The sequence below is a fragment of the Triturus cristatus genome, chromosome 7, assembly GCF_964204655.1.
Source record: "Triturus cristatus chromosome 7, aTriCri1.1, whole genome shotgun sequence".
Lineage (NCBI taxonomy): Eukaryota > Metazoa > Chordata > Amphibia > Caudata > Salamandridae > Triturus > Triturus cristatus.
In genome coordinates this window covers 1,280,160,421-1,280,180,093 of record NC_140590.1, presented here as the reverse complement: position 1 = coordinate 1,280,180,093, position 19,673 = coordinate 1,280,160,421, and the positions used below count along the sequence as shown (strand labels likewise).

Here is a 19,673-nt window from a genome sequence, read left to right as displayed (position 1 = left end):
AAGATTTTGCCTCCTTACTAGCACTGCAACATACAAATGCAGCAGTGAGAAAGGTGATCACTCAACCTTTGCAGAGAGCCCTCCACTTCCCAGCAACACAAGTCACATTTTTTTGTAACTTTTGATCCGTTCGAGCTACAAACAATTTGTTTATTAAAAATCGTCAGATTATGCAGCATATTGTGTGGCAAATATTGCAGACTGCCATTGTAATAACGCCTTCTGTCAGCGCTGCACGGCTCACAGCAGCAATGAGGGCTCCATATAAGCTCGAACGGAGGCTCTGCAGCGACAGGCATGACCCGGGGCCAGCCGCCAGCGGTGTTTAGAGTGACTAAAGAATGAAAGAAAAAGCGATGAAATGTGCTGATGTGGGAGTCCGCCTTGCACGGCCGGGGCATGGCATGCAGGCTGGGCCGACCCAGGGATACAGCACTGCCGGAACCAGCTTTTCCAGAAGGCCGTGGCACTCCCTGGCTCCTGTGCACTCGCCCGGCGCAGCAGGAGCTGCAGGTCTGCAAGTTCAAGATCTCCCTGCCGTTCGGCATCAACGCACTTACCTGCTCACACTGAAGCTCGTGACTGAAGCCCGTTCTCGTCCTCTAACCCTGCCTCACACGGCCTCCCTAGCTGCCTGGATCCGCCACATCTCCCAGGGAGACACCTCGACCCCCACAGCTCCAGGGAAACACCCGACGTCCCCACACCATCCAGTATTAATGCCCCGCTCCTTCCCGGAGGCGCACCTCGACTTCCCACTCTTTCCAGTGAGGCTACCCTAGACTAACCGCGAGCCGCATACCTTTCAAGGGGCGCTCCTGGACCCCCCCACACCAGGCCATGCACAAGCTTCTGTACTACGTGCTGCCAGCCCTGGGGGGCTACGCGGCCACCTCCTGCTACCTGCTGAAGCACCCCCTCTTGCTGCACAAGAAGAAGGAGCTGGCGTTCCACTGCCGGCACATCTCCCACCGAGGAGGTGAGTGGGGGGCTCGCGGGCAGGAGGATGGGCGGCGCGCGCAGGGACGTCACGCGCAGGGTCGCCACGCGCATGTGGTCCTAGGTGATGCAGTGATTGATGCTCTCTGGTGAAACGTAACCTGCTGAATGCAAACACGGCGCCAACAGCTGTGGCGACGACATCTGTGCACTGATAGCTGTACAGAGACTGTCTCTATTATCTGCCTGCTTTTCGATACCTGTACAGTCTGCGTCTCAGTACTGATAACTGTACTGCCGATATCTGTATGGACGTGTCATCACTATGTGAACATTGAGCAGATGTGTACGCGGGGTAGAGGTTGTCAGACGCGAGAGCATTAAACGTGTTGAGACGAGTATGTCTACGTGTACAGCCCCTGCCTCCTCTGGGCTCTGCAGCAGGTTTCACCTGTCATAAAATGGGCTTACTTATTAATTCCTGCATTGCCAAGGTTATTGTGTGTTTAAAGCCGCTCTGGAGAGGCCTTCGTGCACTGACAGCGGGTAATGTCCGAGTAAAGGTTTGTGTCAGGACACTGTCGGGGCGAAGCCGGAATGGTGCGTTAGGATGGTCTCAGGGCCAGGCTTTGCCCCAGTGCAGTGAGATGGGGAATGTGTTTGGACAGTATCGAGGTGAGACGTTTAGTTGTGTGAGATGGGAAATTTTGGGCTTGGAAAGTGTCCTGGAAGGTCTTATGAGAGGGAATGTCCTGTTAGGCCAAAGCCAGGGCGACATGTTTGCCTTGGTAGTGTGTGAGAAAGGGGTTGTAAGAGGGTGTGGTAGAGTTCATGCTTGGGTGTGTGCCAGGGCACAGATGAACCCTACTGCTGTTGACGCCCAAGTTGCTGCGTGAGCTCTGGAGGAATGCGTGGCGTTCACACACCCTCCTTTCTGATAAAACAGTCACCTGGTACATGCTGCCACTTCCAAGATCACACCCACCCGGACTCAAGCCTGTGTATTTTACACACACCCAAGTGCAGGACTGGGAAGCTGTTGCAAGAGGAATTCCACACGAAATCCACTTAGGATTTCCACTATACGTTATTGCAGCAACAAGTAGTAACTAGACAGAGCCCACAGTCAGCGCCCCCTCCGCATTGGCCACCCAGCAGTAACTGCGCTCACTAACACCATGGGCAGCAGGGGCCGTGACATCCACATTCAAACATAAGCAAAATATAGAACACACTGAGTGCACGAGGAGGTTCACGCATAACAAAAGATGCATAACACATTCAAGGAATAACACTCCATGAAAGAACACAGCGCTCCATGAGAGAACACCGTGTACAGAGCTCCCTGAGCAGAATGCTAAGTCCCAGGGAGAGCTTGCTCTGCACAGATATATACGTACAGCACCTTCCCCTTTTTGAAACAATGAAGATAAATATTATAGAAAAGTATACAAAATTCCTAAACCAAAATCACATCAATTAAAACAATTACAAATTGTCATACATCATAGTAATCCTTGACTTTTGCAGACACGCCCACATTACGTGAAGCTCTGTGAGAGCGGTTACAAACCCTTTGACCCACCTGTGAATCTACACTAGTCCCAGACTCCCAGCATCATCAGAAGAGTTAACAGGGTCACAAGGCATAGAGACTAAGTCAGGATCAGGCCTGGGTGGAGCTTTCAGAGTTTCACTTTGCGGAATTCCCCAGTAAAACTCGAACGTATTCCGTGGAGTTCCACGCGCGCAGGCGGATTATTGCTCGGCCACCTAGGATGCTCCGAGCAGTCCATGGGGGTTGCACTGACAACGCTTATATTTGCTTGTTATAGTGCCTCCTGTGCCCTTAAGTTCTCGTGAGGGGTTGGTGGGGTGGGGTGGGGAGCAGTGTCTTTTCCTCTTTAGTTACCTGGGACGGCGGTGACACCTCTCTGGCTCGCAGTTGCGCTACCAGATTCCGAATCCCGGGAAGTCTCTTAGTAACAGGAATAAATGTTGGCGAAGTGAGAGAGAGAGAGAGAGAGAGAGAGAGAGAGAGAGAGTGCTGCAGCCATCTGCACAATTGCATAGTTATTAAAAAGAGGAGGAATCTTTCTTTATGGTTTCTTTGTGACCCCTGAGAATAACATAGTTTTCTATTCAGGTCTGTTTTCCTTCCAGGGCTTCGAGCAGGAGTCCCAGACACTTTCCTCCCCCTGCTGCCAGAAACCTTCCGATTATTAACCAATAAAACATAGACTCTACACTTCGTAAAGTAAATGCATAGTATTTAGTTAAATACGTATATATGTTCAGTAATTAAACTAGCATGTATCTACTATACTAACCAACTCACCCATAATTGAAAAGTCGATGCCTGAAAGCTTAGCTATGGAGCCACAGCTATTGACACCCCAACAGCCTCGCCAAAGGCTTGCACCTTGGAAGCACGACAAATGAAAAGCATTGTGTCTCACACTTTCATGGTACTCCTTTCATCGGCTGTGGCAGAATGAAATTCTCAAATCTTCCTATCGGGATTGAAGCCAGTGACCTTCAAACCGAACACGTATCTCTTCAAGGAGCAGTTGATCCACTAAGCTGCCTGATCAATTCTTGATCTCTGGTATTCTCTATGCATGCGTGATGCATCTCTTCCCCAATCTCCCTGTCCCATTGACCCTTTTCTTGGTCTTAGGGGCATTTTATCAAGAGATATATCACAGCTTTTTCGGCACATAGCGCCGAAAAAGCAGCGATTTTTCTATCTCAATATTATTAAGGCATCGCTAACATGCATTAGCGCATGTTAGCAGCTGATTTTGTAACGCATCTCATGACAGCATAGATATCGCTAATGAGATGCAAAGTAGCCGTTCCCTCCTAAGACAACATGAGAAATGATCGCAAAACCAACATCGCGGTATTAACAACGCGGCCCCTGAACAGCGAAGCGATAACAAAATGCGCACTAAGCCCCCATTATCGCATGATTCTTACGCCTGCAAAAAACCTGGCCTAGCCTTATTGCCTGTGGAACGTGGATTGTATGGTTAAGTACACACTATCGTATCAGTGAGCTTTTCTATTATCGCTGCTCAGTTAACTCTGGATTTCTCGCGATAATGGGTGTTTTCGCCGCTATCGCTGGATTCCTTATCGCCTTTGAGATGAGCGTTGATAATACCGCGCTATCACAGCGATGAAATCCAGCGATAGCCGGCGATAGGAAAAACAGCGCTAAGCGCGCTTTGCGATAATTAGCGCAACTCGTTGATAGTATGCCCCTAAGTCTCTTTCCAGGTTTCTTTCGTCGCTTCATATTTTCTCTACTTTTTGCCTCCTTCTCCCCCCTTTCCCCCTCTCTGTTTCTTTCTCTCTCTGACTCCTGTTTGTCTTTAGCTTCCTCTTTCTCTCTTCCTGCCTCCATCCTTCTTTTTACCATATCTTTCTCTCTCTCTCACACACACACACACACACTATCTCTCAAACACACACACATACTTCCACTAAACGACCAATGCATGCTTTAGAGATGCCATAAAAATAACACGCCGCCCCCAAAAATATCAATGTGGCAAAAAAATGTCCAGGGCCTAAAAAGCAGTGAAAATATAATGTGTGGCAGATTGGAGCAGTGCAGAGTGTGGCGGGTGCCATACAAAAGATGAAGAGCAAGGCACCTCACGACGGAGTGCCAAAGTAGGGAGCGATCCTCCTAACTGTGCTGGCAGAGGTGCTTTGGGTGAGAGCTCAGATATCGTCCGTATGGAGACCTTGGACTCTTGAAATGCATAAACGAGGCCTCAGACCCCTTCAATGTGAAGACCGCAGAATCCTTGTGTAAGAGCATCTCAGTCTTTTCCACTGTTGAGAGCGCTGAGTCTTTTAAAGTGGAGAGGAGACCTTGGACTTCTTAAATGCAAACCTTGTGAGTGACTCCAGGCCACTCCTGTGTGTGGTAACAAACTACTTCAGCGTTATGAACTCAGAACTCTTCAATATGAATTCCCGGGAGACCTTCAGACCTAAAATTCATTCAACATTGAGATGTCAGGCTCCGTAGAGCGTTGAGGAGCCCCCAGGGTCCATCGGCGCGGATACCTCAGATTCCTTTGAACTGGCGGCTCAGACTCCGTCAGTGTGGTGACCTGAGATCCCTTCAGCCTAGAGATCTCGATCAGCTTCTTTTAGCGTGAAGAGAACTGGGTCAACTTGTGGCGATGCAGGCAATATTACTCAATTGGAAACCATCTTAAGTAAGGAAAGTTCATTACTATTATTCATACCTACAGTGATTAGCACTGACAGCAGTGCCACCAGCATGTCTGGTTCTGCTATCCAATTTCACGCTTTAGACTTTCCACATATGACAGAAAGCCCAGGAGGGTGCCACCTGCCAGCCCTGGCCAGCTCCCTCTACCTCCTTCTGGCTGGGCCCAGCCCCATGCTCCTCAGACATAATGATAATACATAAGCTGTGATGAAGTAGGAGCATTTTGGATGCTCAGTGCAAAAAAGAAGACCAGTATCGCAGCAGCGCACATGTGCTACGTGGAATCCCGAAATGTGACACACAAATGGCCAGTAGCGCTCCATTTGTACCAAATAACAGTAAGAATAACACTCATCTGACTGTGCTAACAGCCTCTGTAGAACAACGCCAAATTACTCACGTTATTTTCAGATCTGCGGACTGGAGGCAAACTCATACCGCGTGAAGTGAAACAAATAAACACACGCAGATGTAAGCAAACATCTCACTTACAATGCTTAAAATGTCTGTTCTGTGAAGACTAAAATTTTCAAATTAGCAAGGTGGGGCACGGGCTTTTTTTGCAAGCAACAAAAAAAATCAGGGTTCGACATGTCCTTTAGACATTGGATCCTTGTGACCCTGCGCCAGCTGCATTATTAATAGATGTTCCCCTGCAAATTAGGCAACCCACTCTTTACTTTCATGATCCTGCCAAAATTCACTGGTGGGGAAAGCGACCTGCCTAGAGTCACACAATAGGTTAGGGGTAAATGTTTTATAACTAATGATAGAATGCTAGAATGGCATGATATCTGGAAATGGGAACTGGCTATGCACTTACCTCTGGAAAGTGGCTGTTCCCTTGCCTGGTGGTGTTACTCTCGGGGTCCTTTACTGGCACCCCTCGTCCTGGGGCCGGAGAGTGGTGAGCAGGGAGAGGAGGAAGAGGCCGAGCAAAGCCTGCCCACCGATCAGAGACATGTCCTGTCAGTCAGCAGAAACATGGCACGGGATAGGCTCCTGCTGTGAATAGGGGTGCAGGAAGCAATCCAAACTATACAGACAACTTGCAGCCAATCAAAGGGGGTCCAAATGGCAGTGGTTTTTACCACACTGCCTAGCCAGCCGGTATCTTTTTGGTCAGGATTCATCAACCAAAGCCCCCTGAAACCCTCCTCTTTGGATTAAGCAAAGGATACAATTGGAGCCCAGTGATCACGGCACGCACTGGGGCTTTGTGTGCCCAAGCACAGCTGCTAAAGCAGGCGCCACCACTTGTGAAAAGACACCCAAAAGATGCAAGGCTCTGGGAATGACACAAGTGGACTAAACAATCTAAGACAAAAGTTTACTGAGAGGTGCTGGGCATAACTCTGCTTCGTGGTTGTTGCCAGAGTTTCTGCTGAACACCGCACTCCAAGTAGAGCGCAGAGTTGCAAAACCTTGCTAACTCTTCTGATAGAGTGGAGTTTACTGCCCACCATTAGTCAGGATCGCAGGGTACAGAGACCATGGTAACCGGTCCCCTGACAGAATGCACTTCAGAATTCACCTCCAAACAGCACCGAATTATTTTTCAACTTGATAGAATGTACATCATTTTTGATGCACCCAAATTTGGTCATTATAATTTCAGGGAAAACTTTGACAATCTCAATAATCGAGTTGTTACCACTCAATTGAACAAAAAAAATAGGCATGTTGGAAATTCTTATTGGTGGATCTGCACCTGGAATCAGCATAAGGCCTATATTGGCCAGAGCTTGCCAACCTACAGTCTGCCTACCTTTGACTACTACGTAAACCTAAGTGAAGGTTTTTCTACCTAAACATGTGACATATTCTGGACGTGTGTGTTCATATCCAATCCTCTTCGCCAAATGCTGCAAGAGGAATTCCACACGAAATCCAGATAGGTTTTCCACTTTATGTTTATTGCAGCAACAAGTAGTAATATTAAAAGGAGCCCACTGTCAGCTTGCCCTCTGCAACGGCCACTCAGCAGTAACTATGCTAACCAACATCAAAGGCAGCACGGGCCATGATATCCACTTTTAAACATTAGCAAAATGTATATATAAGACATTGAGAGAGTAAGGAGGTTCACGCCATAACAAAAGATGCATAACACATTCAAATAAAAACACTCCATGTAAGAACACAGCGCTCCATGATAGAACGCAGAGCGTAGACAACTCTCTGAGCAGAATGCTAAGGCCAAGGGAGAGCTTGCTCTGCACAGAAATACATACCTACAACAGGAGCTAAGCAACCCAAGGCAAACCCAGCACCACATAACACTTGGGTCCTGTAAAGCAGGCATATACTAATAAAAGGCCTGCTGGGGGCACCGCACAGGAGTTCATACAAATAGACAGCACACACATAATTGCAGTACTGAGGCTAAGCCTGAGCGGTTCTCATCCATTTTATTTATGCCTTTGGTCACGCCCGTCAGTAGGTTTGCCTGTGGTCAGAAGGTCTTCATATTGGAGCCGGATGGCTCATTACAAGCCCAACCACTCTCCATAAATGGTGCCACATGGTGCATTTTAAATCATATGTTATTTATAGATTAGTTTACAACTACAATCCGTAGCCTAAGATTACTCTCTAGCTAAGCGCGGATATGGACTTTCCAAATGGGCCAGAGTGTTATGAGGCAGGGCAGGCCGCAGCCCCTTTGGGTTTTTAGGAAGTAGTTGAAATGCCAATGTGTGTCCCGTCAACTTTTTCCTCACTGCGATGCACGCAGATAAATCATCAAATTATCTATTTAGCTCATACCTTGCACACTTACCTATGACCTGTAGCAATGCAACATTTCTCAAAGTACATGCAAGCTTTGTAGCTCTTAATAGGTACACTCATCTCTGCAGCCATCCCCATGAATATACCTTTCAGGTAGTGATGCAATACCGCTTAATGAAGAGATTGTGTCAAGGAGCAAGGCGCTTTTTTTGTTGCATTATTTGTAAACCAAATTCATCAACTTGGCATAGAGATACATAAAGACACCTCTGGTGTGCTGTTTGAGATTTGTGATGATTTGATATTTTTCCTAGCACCCCAAAGCATAAAACTGTTTGTACAAGAATCAGAATTGTGAGATTTGTGGTACACACTGTGCCGCTGCAATTCCCCCCCTTGTGAATTTCGGCAGGTCAAACATGCCAAAGTGTATGAGTGAAAAACACGCAGTAAATTCAAGTCACTCAGAATTAAGTGGGAAAAAATATCAAATTCTCAATTTTGCAGAGGAAAGGTCTCAATATGAGGCATTTATTGCATCCAGTACACAACTGCCCCTGCAGATTATGTACTGTGTGCAGTGGATACATCACCGCCTTCTGGTGCAGGGCCTACGAGGTCATTTTAGCTTATAGTAAGTCAGGTATATTTCTTTAAGATGAAAAGAGAAAGTGAGTGTGTCCTCCAAGGATTTGTCATTTGGTTCTTCTCAAAGTTGTCTAGGTGGCATCGCCTAGACAACTTTTTCTCACTTTACCTTTGTATTCAGTTCAAATGAGAGGCGTAGTTGGCCCTACCCTCACATGAGTGACCCGATATCCATCACACCAAAATCAAGTCCATGAAAACAGGCATTGATTGAGGGCCTTGAGTGTGTCAGGGCTTTTATGTTTGTCGTATTTCTTTAACATGTCTAGAATAACTGAGCTTAGAATCCATTGAAAGTGAAAACATTTTCAAGCCAGGGGCATAACACAGGCCCTTGCAGTGTTGGAGCCCCCAACCCTTCAGGCAGTGGTATAGGTAGACCTTTGGATGCCTTTGTTTTCTGCCTGCGATGGCCACAGGTAAGAGAGGGTGGGAGGGGTGGTGGCGGTCCCTCGGGACAGCCGCAGGTAGGAGCAAGGGGGGAATGTTGGTGACCTCGCGACGGCCACAAGTAGGAGCGGGGGGTGCTGGTGACCTCGCGATGGCCTCTGGTAGGAGTGGGGGGGAGGTGCTGGCAATCCCTGCGTTTCCCGCGATGGCTGCAGGTAAAAGCGGGGGGAGGGAGGCTGCCGACCCCAAAACTCGTGCCGGCCCCCTCTTGCTACGCCACTGCCTTCAGGTGGACCTGTCCCCATTCAACTTAAAGCCTAAAATATCTGCAGGTTATCTTGTCTCAGGGCCCCCTCCCAAGATTTTATAAAGGGACTTTAGCATTTAATTTCCACAAAAAATGTTGTCCTTCTGGGCGACTTTAATGTTCATAGCGTAGACTCATTGAATCAAGATGCAGTGTGGCTCTTAACAGATCTACTAACATTAGATTTAAATAAAATCAATGAATACCCCACTCACTCTGCAGGACACTCTTATATCTGATTTTTACCAACTACCCCAATTTGCTCTGTGGAGCCACCAGCCCACTCACATGGACCGACCAATCACTGATTGAGTTCCAACTCAGGAGCCACAGGGCACAGAACACACCATCCTCAACTTCCCTCAGTGGACGCAGGCAGTGGCACAAAATTACACCTGGGCTTTTTCAGGATATAACTCCCACTCATTGGAACCTCGATACCGAGAATATCGAGGCTGGCCTAGCCCGGTACAACTCCAACATTAATACGGCCATTGATCTCCTGGCCCCCCTAAAACTAGGGACTCGATCAGCTAGGCGTACCCAGTCCGCTTGGTTTACTCCTGTACTTAAGACAGAAAAGAGCCTATGTAAAAAACTGGAGAGGCGCTGGCGACTCTCTAACAACGCATTTGACAAAGCACGCTATAAATCAGCTCTAGCTAATTACCACAAAAATATAAAACATGCAAACAAAGCCCATATTGCACTGCAACTAGAGCAGGCCGGGAATGCTCCCAAAACCCTTTATCAGTTTCTTAAAACTTCAACTCACCCAGAAGGATGCAGCAATGAGCAAGCCTCCACGCAAGCTCTTTGTGACAAAATTGCTACACATTTCACAAAGAAAATCGATTTAATATATGACAACATTACCCGAGACGGAAGCTGCTAACATGATTCCCCTGGCGGCCACGTACGCGCCCTGCCTAATATACAGAAGCTGGAACACTTGCCCTTGCTGACGCCCAATGTGGTAGAGTCTCTACTCAACAAGGTTAAATCTGGATCACCTCTCGATATCATCCCAGCGAAGACCACCTCACTGCTGTCCAAACAGCTTGCTACCCCTATCTGCTCCGTTCTAAATATATCACTGGAAAAAGGTCTTCTCCCCACTGAATGGAAAGCAGCACAAATAATTCCAATACGTAAGAACCTCAAGGCCCCTATGGACGTCCTCTCCAACTATCGAACTATCTCGCTGCTTCCCCTGCTGAGCAAGATTTTAGAAAACATATTAATAAACACCTCTCGGACTTTGTTGAAGCCTCCATTTGTCTTGATTCCTCTCAGTCAGGCTTTAGTCCCAGGCATAGCACTGAGTCAGCTCTGATTGCTGTCACTGATAACATCAGACAGTCACTAGACAACGGACAGGCAGCTCTTTTTTTTTTTTTTTTATTGAGAATTTACTGGTGTCATACATAGATTTATACAAATACATTGTGCTTTCTTCATGATCTTATAGGAATGATAAGACTAAGTGAAATAAGCCATAGCACATACATATAATACAAAACCAGGTTGAATATAAACAAAAGCAGTGGATTTTCGTCATTCATGATCAGGAAATAAAAGCTGCGGGGATTATGTTCTTGAGCTTCTCCAGCTAGCGAGTGGTGCCCATATATTCCTGCCCATTTCCCTTACTTTTTTGCTTTTTAGTTCGTATAAACAAGACTCCATATTGTGTATCCCGAGCAGCCTTGCTATGCACATTTGGAATGTGGGGGGGGAGGGAGCTCTGATTGCTGTCACTGATAACATCAGACAGTCACTAGACAACGGACAGGCAGCTCTATTGATGCTGCTTGACCTGTTGGCGGCTTTGGACACTGTCTCTCACCAAATCCTGCTCAGGAGACTCAGTGAAATTGGTATTCAAGGGACAGCCATGCAATGGAAGCTGAGTTTTTTTTTCACACAAAACTCAGACCATCAACTTGGGCCCTTTCCGATCAGTGACTACGTTACTGACGTAGGGAGTACCCCAGGGATCCTGTCTCAGTCCCACTTTATTTAATATTTATGTTGCCCCGTTGGCAGGATTACTGAGGGATTTAGGGGTCACACCTATCTCGTATGCTGATGATACTCCGCTTCTACTCTCCTTTGATAAAAACAACCCCAACGCTCAGTCCATCTTCTCAGAAGGTATGAAGACCATTGCCTGCTGGATGAGAAACAATTTTCTCCAGCTTAATGCAGGGAAAATTTAAATTATGCTGTTCAGCGATGCAGCTCTGAGATGGTCCCCGAGCTGGTGGCCAGCGGAGCTAGGATCCACACCTACCCCCAAGACTGTGGTAAAAAACTTAGGGGTCTGCCTTGACCAGAAGTTACTATTGAAAGAACAGGCCTCTACCACCACCTGTGCCTGCTTCCATGTCCTAAGCCTTCTGCAGAAGGTATTTCCCTTCCTTCCCCTGTCCACTTGGAAAACCCTTATCCAGACAATAGTATTAAATTGCCTGGATTATTTCAACACTCTGCTGATTTCAGCGAATGAAGCGTCATTAAACAGATTACAAGTGGTCCAAAAGACCGCAGCACGGCTGATCTCCAATGCTCCCTCCCGCACCGCTTCCCTTCCCCTCTTGCAGAGCTTGCATTGGCTCCCAGTGCGCAAGCGGTTCCGTTTTAAGATATGTTGTATTGTACACAAATCCCTAAGCGGTAAAGGCCCCAGTTATCTGGCAGACAAATTTACGAAATACCTGCCTCCTAGGGCACTTCAAACTGGGTCCAAATCTCTTCTTGTGGTTCCATGCTGCAAAAAATCAAGGCAGGGCGAGAAGCGTTCTTCCATTTAGCCCATACCTACTGGAACCAACTACCAATCCAGCTGCGGTAGTGTTCCGATTACCTGCAGTTCCGTAGGCGTCTTAAAACGGCACTGTTTTGATTGGCCCCTTTCTCTGGCCGACCAAAGCCGGGTCCTAACACGGAGAGACCCCTTGAGGGGTGATTCTGGCGCATAGTAAATAAATCAAATCAAACTATTAATCAAAGCAAATCATCTTGCATTACGCTGCTGTTTCAAGTGAGGTCAGTACATTTAATATGTGCACGCTCCCCTTCAGTGAGTACTTTAAACTGTCTAAATGCGTTAAATTGTTTTCCTTGAATAATGGGGATTTTGCCAGCCCTGATTTCTTGCCACCCCAGGCAAATGCCTGTTTGTGCCAGGTTATAGGACCAGCCTTGTTACACTAGCTTAGTAAGGTTAATTGAGTGCAAAAACCGCAGTTTTAATCCCGTTTTCTGAACTGACAACAGTGTAAAATCCTAGGCAAGTTATAGCTTCCTCTGGTGTAAAGAGCTGGAATGCTGAAAAACAGGCTCACCCAAGTACTGTATAAATGGCTATGCAAATTCTGGAGACGTGTGTACAAGTACCTGCCCATCACAAAATGATGTGCCTGGTAGAAATTAGAGGTGTGTGAAATTCACGTAATTTGCTTTTACGTAATTATGCAAAAACTGATAAAACTTTTTTTTTGACAATCAACTTTATTGATTTTGAGGAAACAAAGAAAATAAAGAAAGTCAGTACAAACAGCACAGTATGTAAGTTTGCAGGCATGACTTTATACATCATCAATGGTGAGTTTCTCCTGGGTGACGCACCAGTCCACTCCTCTGAGCCATTTAGCAATCGGTGGGGGGGGGGGGGGGGGCAGGTTGCGTCCAGGCCGCGGCAATGTCTTGCTTAGCCACCATGATGGCTGTCCCTAAGAAATGTTTATCCGCGCGGGACCCGTCCAGGCCATCTGTAACCCCAAGGAGAAGACGCATAGGATCATGAGGAACATGCCAGCCCAAGATATTTGTGAGTTCGGATTCTATTTTGTCCCAGTATTTTGCGATGCGGGGCAGGACCATACCATATGGTAGAAGTGCGCTGTGTGTTGCGTGCTTCGTGTGCATTCAAACTGATCAAACGGGTGTAATTACACAAAATGCAAATCCTTCGCATAGCGCTTTATTTGATCACAAGATCACAAAATGCATCCATGCACTGCTCATGCTCAGCTGTTCCTGTGCATTTGCAGTAATTTCACCATGAATGGCATGTCTGCAGTCATTTTTAACAGTGAATGAATAGTAATTACGCAATGTGTCAAAATGGTGTCATTTTGGGAATTTTGAGTAACAAGCGTAATGTGAAATTCCAGAAATTACGTGAATTACATTTGCATCATTTACATTTCACCCGCGCCTTTCAAAAACACTGGGGGCCTATTTACACCTTCAGAGTTGGTCTTCAGATGTGGCTATGTTGCTGTTGTTGTTCAACTATGCAAAGGATGATCTTCAAATATGCCACGGATGTGCACCAGAGGTCCAGAGGCACTGCTCAAAGTATTATAGGTAATGCTCAGACATTCAAAGAGTGTGACTCAAATACAACAAATGAGCAGCCCATGTATCACAGGGCGCTGTTAAAAATACCAGTAGTACTGATGGAATAAATCAGGTGTGCTGGTCACACAAGGTATCTGCTCCTCAAATGTAGAGACCCACTGCTCCCACCATTCAAGGTAGCTGCTTAAATATGCTATTGTTTGAGTTGAAATATGGCAGGATCGCCGGACTTGTGCAGGTGGTTGCTGCTCATATACACACTAGGATGGATGCTCAAGAAGTGAGGAGTACTGTACGGCTGTGCCAGAGATGTGCTGTCCAGATATGCAAGTACTGCTGCTTCGAGTGTCCGGGAGCTAAACAAAGTTGTCTATGATGGTTCTAAACATGCCTATGACTTTCCTCAAAATGTTCAGGTGTGCCACCTAAACATGCCGGGATGCCTCCAGGGTACTCCTCAAATCTTTGAAGTTTGCTGCTCAACAAAGGCAGTAGCTTTGCTTTATTTATAACGGTCATAGGTGATGAAATGCTCAAATATTGGAACGTTTCTACTCATTTATGCCAGTGGTGCTGCTCAAATATTCCAGAGTTGTTCTGAAACATGCCAAAGGTACTGCTGAAATAGAATGCAGCACTATTTAAATATAATCAAAGCAGATGGCTACCCCACCATATTATTCAATAGGGCAGGGGATTTGGTTAAATCTCACACAAAAAGAGAAGAAACCCTGCATACGCATAAATATTATTGCAAGAAGAAAACTATTGTGATGCATAACACTATTCATGATATGTACAAAAACTTCTATTTTTATAGCAAATTTATATTATGTTATAACAGTGGCGGCCTCCACAACACAAAGGTGGGGAAGAGAGGAAAATAATAATTTTTAACAACATACCTTTCCCCGCACCCTCTGACGCTCATGGCCACCGCCTCAGAGCTCTTCCAGCAGTCTCTGGGATGGCTGAGGCTGCTCAGCCAATCCTGGCGCTGCTCTGGGAGTAGTCCAAAGAAATATTCCACTTTTTGGCACATGTACAGATAACCACACAAACTCATACAAGTATCAAACTCAATCAATCACCAGAACAAGACACCAAAATCTGAACCCTAGTCCCAAATTGTTGTATATACAGAATATTCTATTTTATTAAAAACATAACACAATAAAAATTGTAAGACAGTTACAAAACAATAAAATCAGCGTTTGACATTATACTTGTTGTGCAATAGGCAAGCAATAAAAGTTACAATAAAAAAGCAATTCAAAACATAGGGAGAACACAGGTAAGAAAAATTGTTTTCTAATCCAAAATATAAAGGAAGACAAAAGACCCAAATCAACTGTTCTCCACAGTGTAGATACTGCTAATTAGTTTTTTCGAGAACAGATGTCACTCCAGTCTACAGTCTGCCTTTTGGACTTGCGTCGACGCGTTTCGGTGGAGGACTAAAGATATAGGACCACCTTCTTCAGGACAGTTTATTCTAATCTCCCACGGTACAAATAATCTACATAAATAATAAAAATGTATAACATTAAAACCATTTAAAATACAAGCATTATATATACATGTCAAACATTTAGTGTCGCTAATTGCAACTGCACACAACAATAGTAAGTATAGGGTCACTGCTATCTAAGGCAATTGGTTCCACCCAAGAAAATATCGAATTCCCCGAAAAACCATTAGATGAACAAACAGTGTAGTTCTCCTGGCGATTCATCATACACAACATCCATGCGCAGCCATTCTTTAAAGCACCTATTCGAATCATACCATACTCACATATTTCTTCTATCAGTTTTGTTTAGACAAAACTAAACTCAATTTGATAATGGTTGTTGTTACCTTATAGGTTAAATAGTACATCCAAGAGGTACGTACTAGTAGATTTCTTGCTTTCTAGTTGTAAAGCGGAATGCGCTGAATTCAGCGGGAACATAAAGGAGCAGGCCTTTAAATCTAGAGGGGTAGAAATATTCATAGGAATTAGAACCTCACTCTTCCTGCTATAGATTGTATAATGTATCGATCTCTATATTTTTGTTTACCTGCCTTCCTGCCTTTTACTGTTTGATTTCAATCGGGTTGCGAGGGTATATGAGCCGATCTATATATTGAAAAGGAAAGTCCATAAGTGAGTAGCATACAGACATACTCACAATGTAAAAGAAGGAACATGTGCTTCACACTTACTTCGAACTGAGTGTTGTTACATATACAGCTCTTCTATAGGATAAAACTGATGCTGTATTCTTAAACAGGAAACCTTCATGAGGAGCCGTTACATTGATCCCCGATATGTTTAGAAAATCTCGATGTCACTTTGGTTTTTGAGATTCTAGGATTTCTATAAAGAATTGAAAAACAAGTGTAAGACTATGTTTATTAAGAAGGGAATCAATTACGATAAGCCCGATTCCTAGGTTGTAATTGTTTAAAACACTAAATAGCAACTATATGGCTACCGGTTGCCCACTAATTGCAAAAAGAATAAAACAAAAAGAATACAATAACAAATCACCTCCATTGCAGCCCCTCAAAGGCAAAGAGAGAAGGAAACCCCATATGCAAACCTCGAGCATTGGTGCAACATATAGTCCCAGGAAAACCCTGACCCTCCTAATTAATATCTGTGCCACCATCACCACTAAAATATCGCCACGTAATCTATGTGTTAGAAGGAACTATAATCAACCACAGCAACCCGCTGATCGGAGACAACTCGAGAGTTCTAGAGACCAAATCCCAGAAGCTAAGGCCCGAGATTCGCCCAACCGATATTGACAGAGACTTACCCGGTTCCAAGCGCGTGGATACCTCTACCTCATCCCAGGATCAACGTCTGTCAACTAATAGTGCAAAGCCCCCGCCTTACATCCAATTATTAACCGCGGGATAGGCATCAAACAAGCCACAGCTGTGGGGCATCTGAGATCAAGTTAAGTGGGTGAACACAAGAGGCGGCCATCTTGAACTTCCCTAAAATAACTAGGGACTCGTAAGCATACAAAGCTAGTACAACTTCAATGTATGCCCGAGCCGAGAGATTGGGAGTATGTTAAAACTGATACACTATTGAACCCCAAAATGTAGACCCCAGCAGGCATCAACGACTTCGGTAACGCTATCGTCAATGCCCTCGAAGAGACCCTCCGAGGAGTGGCAAAGTAAAGCAACGCGGCGGCCATATTTGAATGGGGCATCTGAGAACAAATCAAGTGGGTGAACAGAAGAAGCGGCCATCTTAAACTTCCCTAAAAAGACTGAAGACTCATTGGCATACAAAGCTAATACAATTTCAATGCATGCCCGGGCCAAAAGATTAGGAGTATCTTAGAACCAGTACACTATTAAACCCCAGAATGTATACCCCAGCAGGCACCAACAACATCGGTAGCGCTGTCATAAGGGCCCTCGAAGAGACCCTCTGAAGAGTGTCAAAATTAGGCAGTCGCGGCGGCCATATTTAAATGACCGTTCGGCACGAAACACATCGCTGTAGGGAAACGAGTTTCGTATGATATTAAACTTCACCGTAGGCATGTCAGATTTATCAAACTAAAACGATGGAGGTTAGTGAGAACCAAGACTCAAAAACTCCCATATTCTGAATAGTCCCCTTACAAAACGGCCAGCCAGCGTCGCGCTATGGCCGCAAGAATTCAGAAAATCGGAAGAGTAACCCGGCCTGAAGCCAACCCATTACAATTACAGTATGAAAAGCTTCATGATAAATGTACAAACCGTATCAGCTTAAGAGAGAGTATATCAGCAGTTTTAAGTTTAATAATGAGATTAGGAGATCTCACCTAGCGGCTAAATCAAAGAATTCACTATAATACAGCCGTCCGGAGTATAGAAATGCTAATGGAGCATGGGAACCAAATAATGGTGCTGCAAATCATATTATTTGATCATGCGATCCCATTCCTCCCTGGAGTTGAGCCCATTACTAACTGTGTTAAAGAGCGAGATGTACCATTGCTCTCTAAGTTTCCTTTTTTGTTCCATGTTCCCACCTCGGGGCCCTATCCAAACCTTTTCTAATATAAACCACTCTATGTCTGACTCATTGTGGCCCATTTCGCTATAGTGGGTTACTAGAGGGGCATTGACTTTCCTAGTTCTGATGGCGGAACGGTGTTCTTGGAGTCTAATTCTAAGCTCCCTGCCGGTTTCCCCAACATAGCCTTTCCCACAGGGGCAGCGGAGAAAGTACACAATGTTTTTGCTCCTACAGTTATTCAAAGATCTGGAGGAGATCTTGTGTCCATTGTGTTCCAGCATATCTGATTCAACACAGAGAGAACAGACATTACACGTGCCACACTTCACATTTCCCAACGCGGGAGTTCTATCCAACGTGTGTTGTACTTTGCCCATGCTGACTCTATAAGTATGGACCAGCTCGTTTCTCAAATTCTTGTTTCTTTTAAAAGAAAAAATAGGTCTCTCAAGTTTTCTTTCTTCCTCATTATTAATGATATGCCAGTTGCTATTAATTACATTTTTAATATGGTTGCTGATGTGTGAAAATTTACTGACAAAAACCACTTTCTTAGACTCCTTGTTCTTTTTAACTGTATTTTGGAGCATAGCTTCTCTATTGTAAAATCTGGCACGTTTAAAGGAGTGGGTAATGAGTTTTTTCGGGTACCCTCTTTCCTTAAATTTCGTTTTCATGGTGTCCGCATGTCTATAGAAGTCATTAAGGTCAGAACAGTTTCTCCGCAAACGGAGAAACTGACTGAACGGTATATTGTCACGCTGCGATTTAGGGTGGAAACTGGAATAATGCAAAAGAGTATTTTTGGCCATTGGTTTTGTGAAAAGTTCAAACGCCAAGAGACCATCGACATCCTTAATAGAAATATCTAGAAAATCAACCCTAGATCTACTGAATTGAGATGTAAATTTTAGGTTAGGATCCCCCAGATTAATCCAGAGTAAAAAATCATCCAAAAGATCAAGTGTACCGTCCCAGATAAAAAAGATGTCGTCTATATAGCGGTACCAACCAAGCACATTTTCAAAGAACGGAGCAAGTTCGTTAAAAATATGTTTGTTCTCGAATTCACCAACATAAAGACAAGCCAGGCTCGGCGCACAGGTGGCCCCCATGCTCGTACCTTTCTTTTGTTTAAAAAGCTGGTCTTTAAACAAAAAGATGTTATTCATGAGTACCATCCTGGCACAGTCAACTACAAAGTTCTTCTCTACTCCTTCCAGGTCAATCCCCTCAATCGCTCTGCGCACCACCTCAACGGTTTCATGTTGAGGAATGTTTGTGTAGAGAGACTCAATGTCCAGGGTAACTAGACACTGAGTCTCCCCACAGAAGGACTTTCCCTCAAGGAGGGAGATCATATGTGAAGAGTCCCTCACATATGATTTGAGATTCATCACTATAGGTCGCAGAAAATGATCTACGTATTTACTGAGAGGCTCCGTTATAGAGTTGATACTGCTGACAATGGGCCTCATAGGTGGATTGTCCCGATTTTTGTGAATCTTGGGGAGACCATATAGGGCGGGAATCCTAGGTTCCTCGTTATTTAGGAATTTAAATTCTTCTTCACAGATCCATTGGTTCTCCCTAGCTTCCATCAAAAGGTTGCAACAATCACTAGTCAGCTTTGCTAATTGATTTCTAGAGATGGATTCATAGTGTTGTGTCACAGCCAGCATTTCTAGCATCTTCTGTTCATAATCAGTGGTGTTAAACACCACGACTCCGCCCCCTTTATCTGCAGGTTTTATTGTTAGCCTCAGATCATCTTTCAAAGATTTCAAAGACTGTTTTTCCTCTCTGGTCATATTGTAATCCAATTGTCTGGGGTTCTGAGATAAAATCGATTGTATACCGCTTTCAACAGCTTTTTCAAAAATCTCATGATTTTTGCTAACCATAGCTAGTGTGGGGGTAAAAGAAGACCTAGGTTTGAAGCCAGAGATATTATTACTCACCCTAGCGGGACGATCCTCAAAGAATCTTTTAAGTCTAATTTTCCT

At 45.0% G+C, this 19,673-nt stretch overlaps 1 protein-coding gene across 2 annotated transcripts in view; it reads left to right on the top strand.

The window, feature by feature from the left end:
- The first annotated feature begins 242 nt into the window (after positions 1-242).
- Positions 243-19,673, top strand: part of LOC146811839 (lysophospholipase D GDPD1-like) — a 183,221-nt gene continuing 163,790 nt past the window's right edge. Inside the window, exon 1 of one of the 2 annotated variants that reach the window (XM_085618830.1) lies at positions 243-979. In XM_085618830.1, the coding sequence (XP_085474956.1) occupies positions 841-979 (139 nt within the window). In that variant the 5' untranslated portion in view covers positions 243-840. The remainder of the gene's footprint in view (positions 980-19,673) is intronic. The other variant, XM_085618831.1, reaches the window with a different exon arrangement.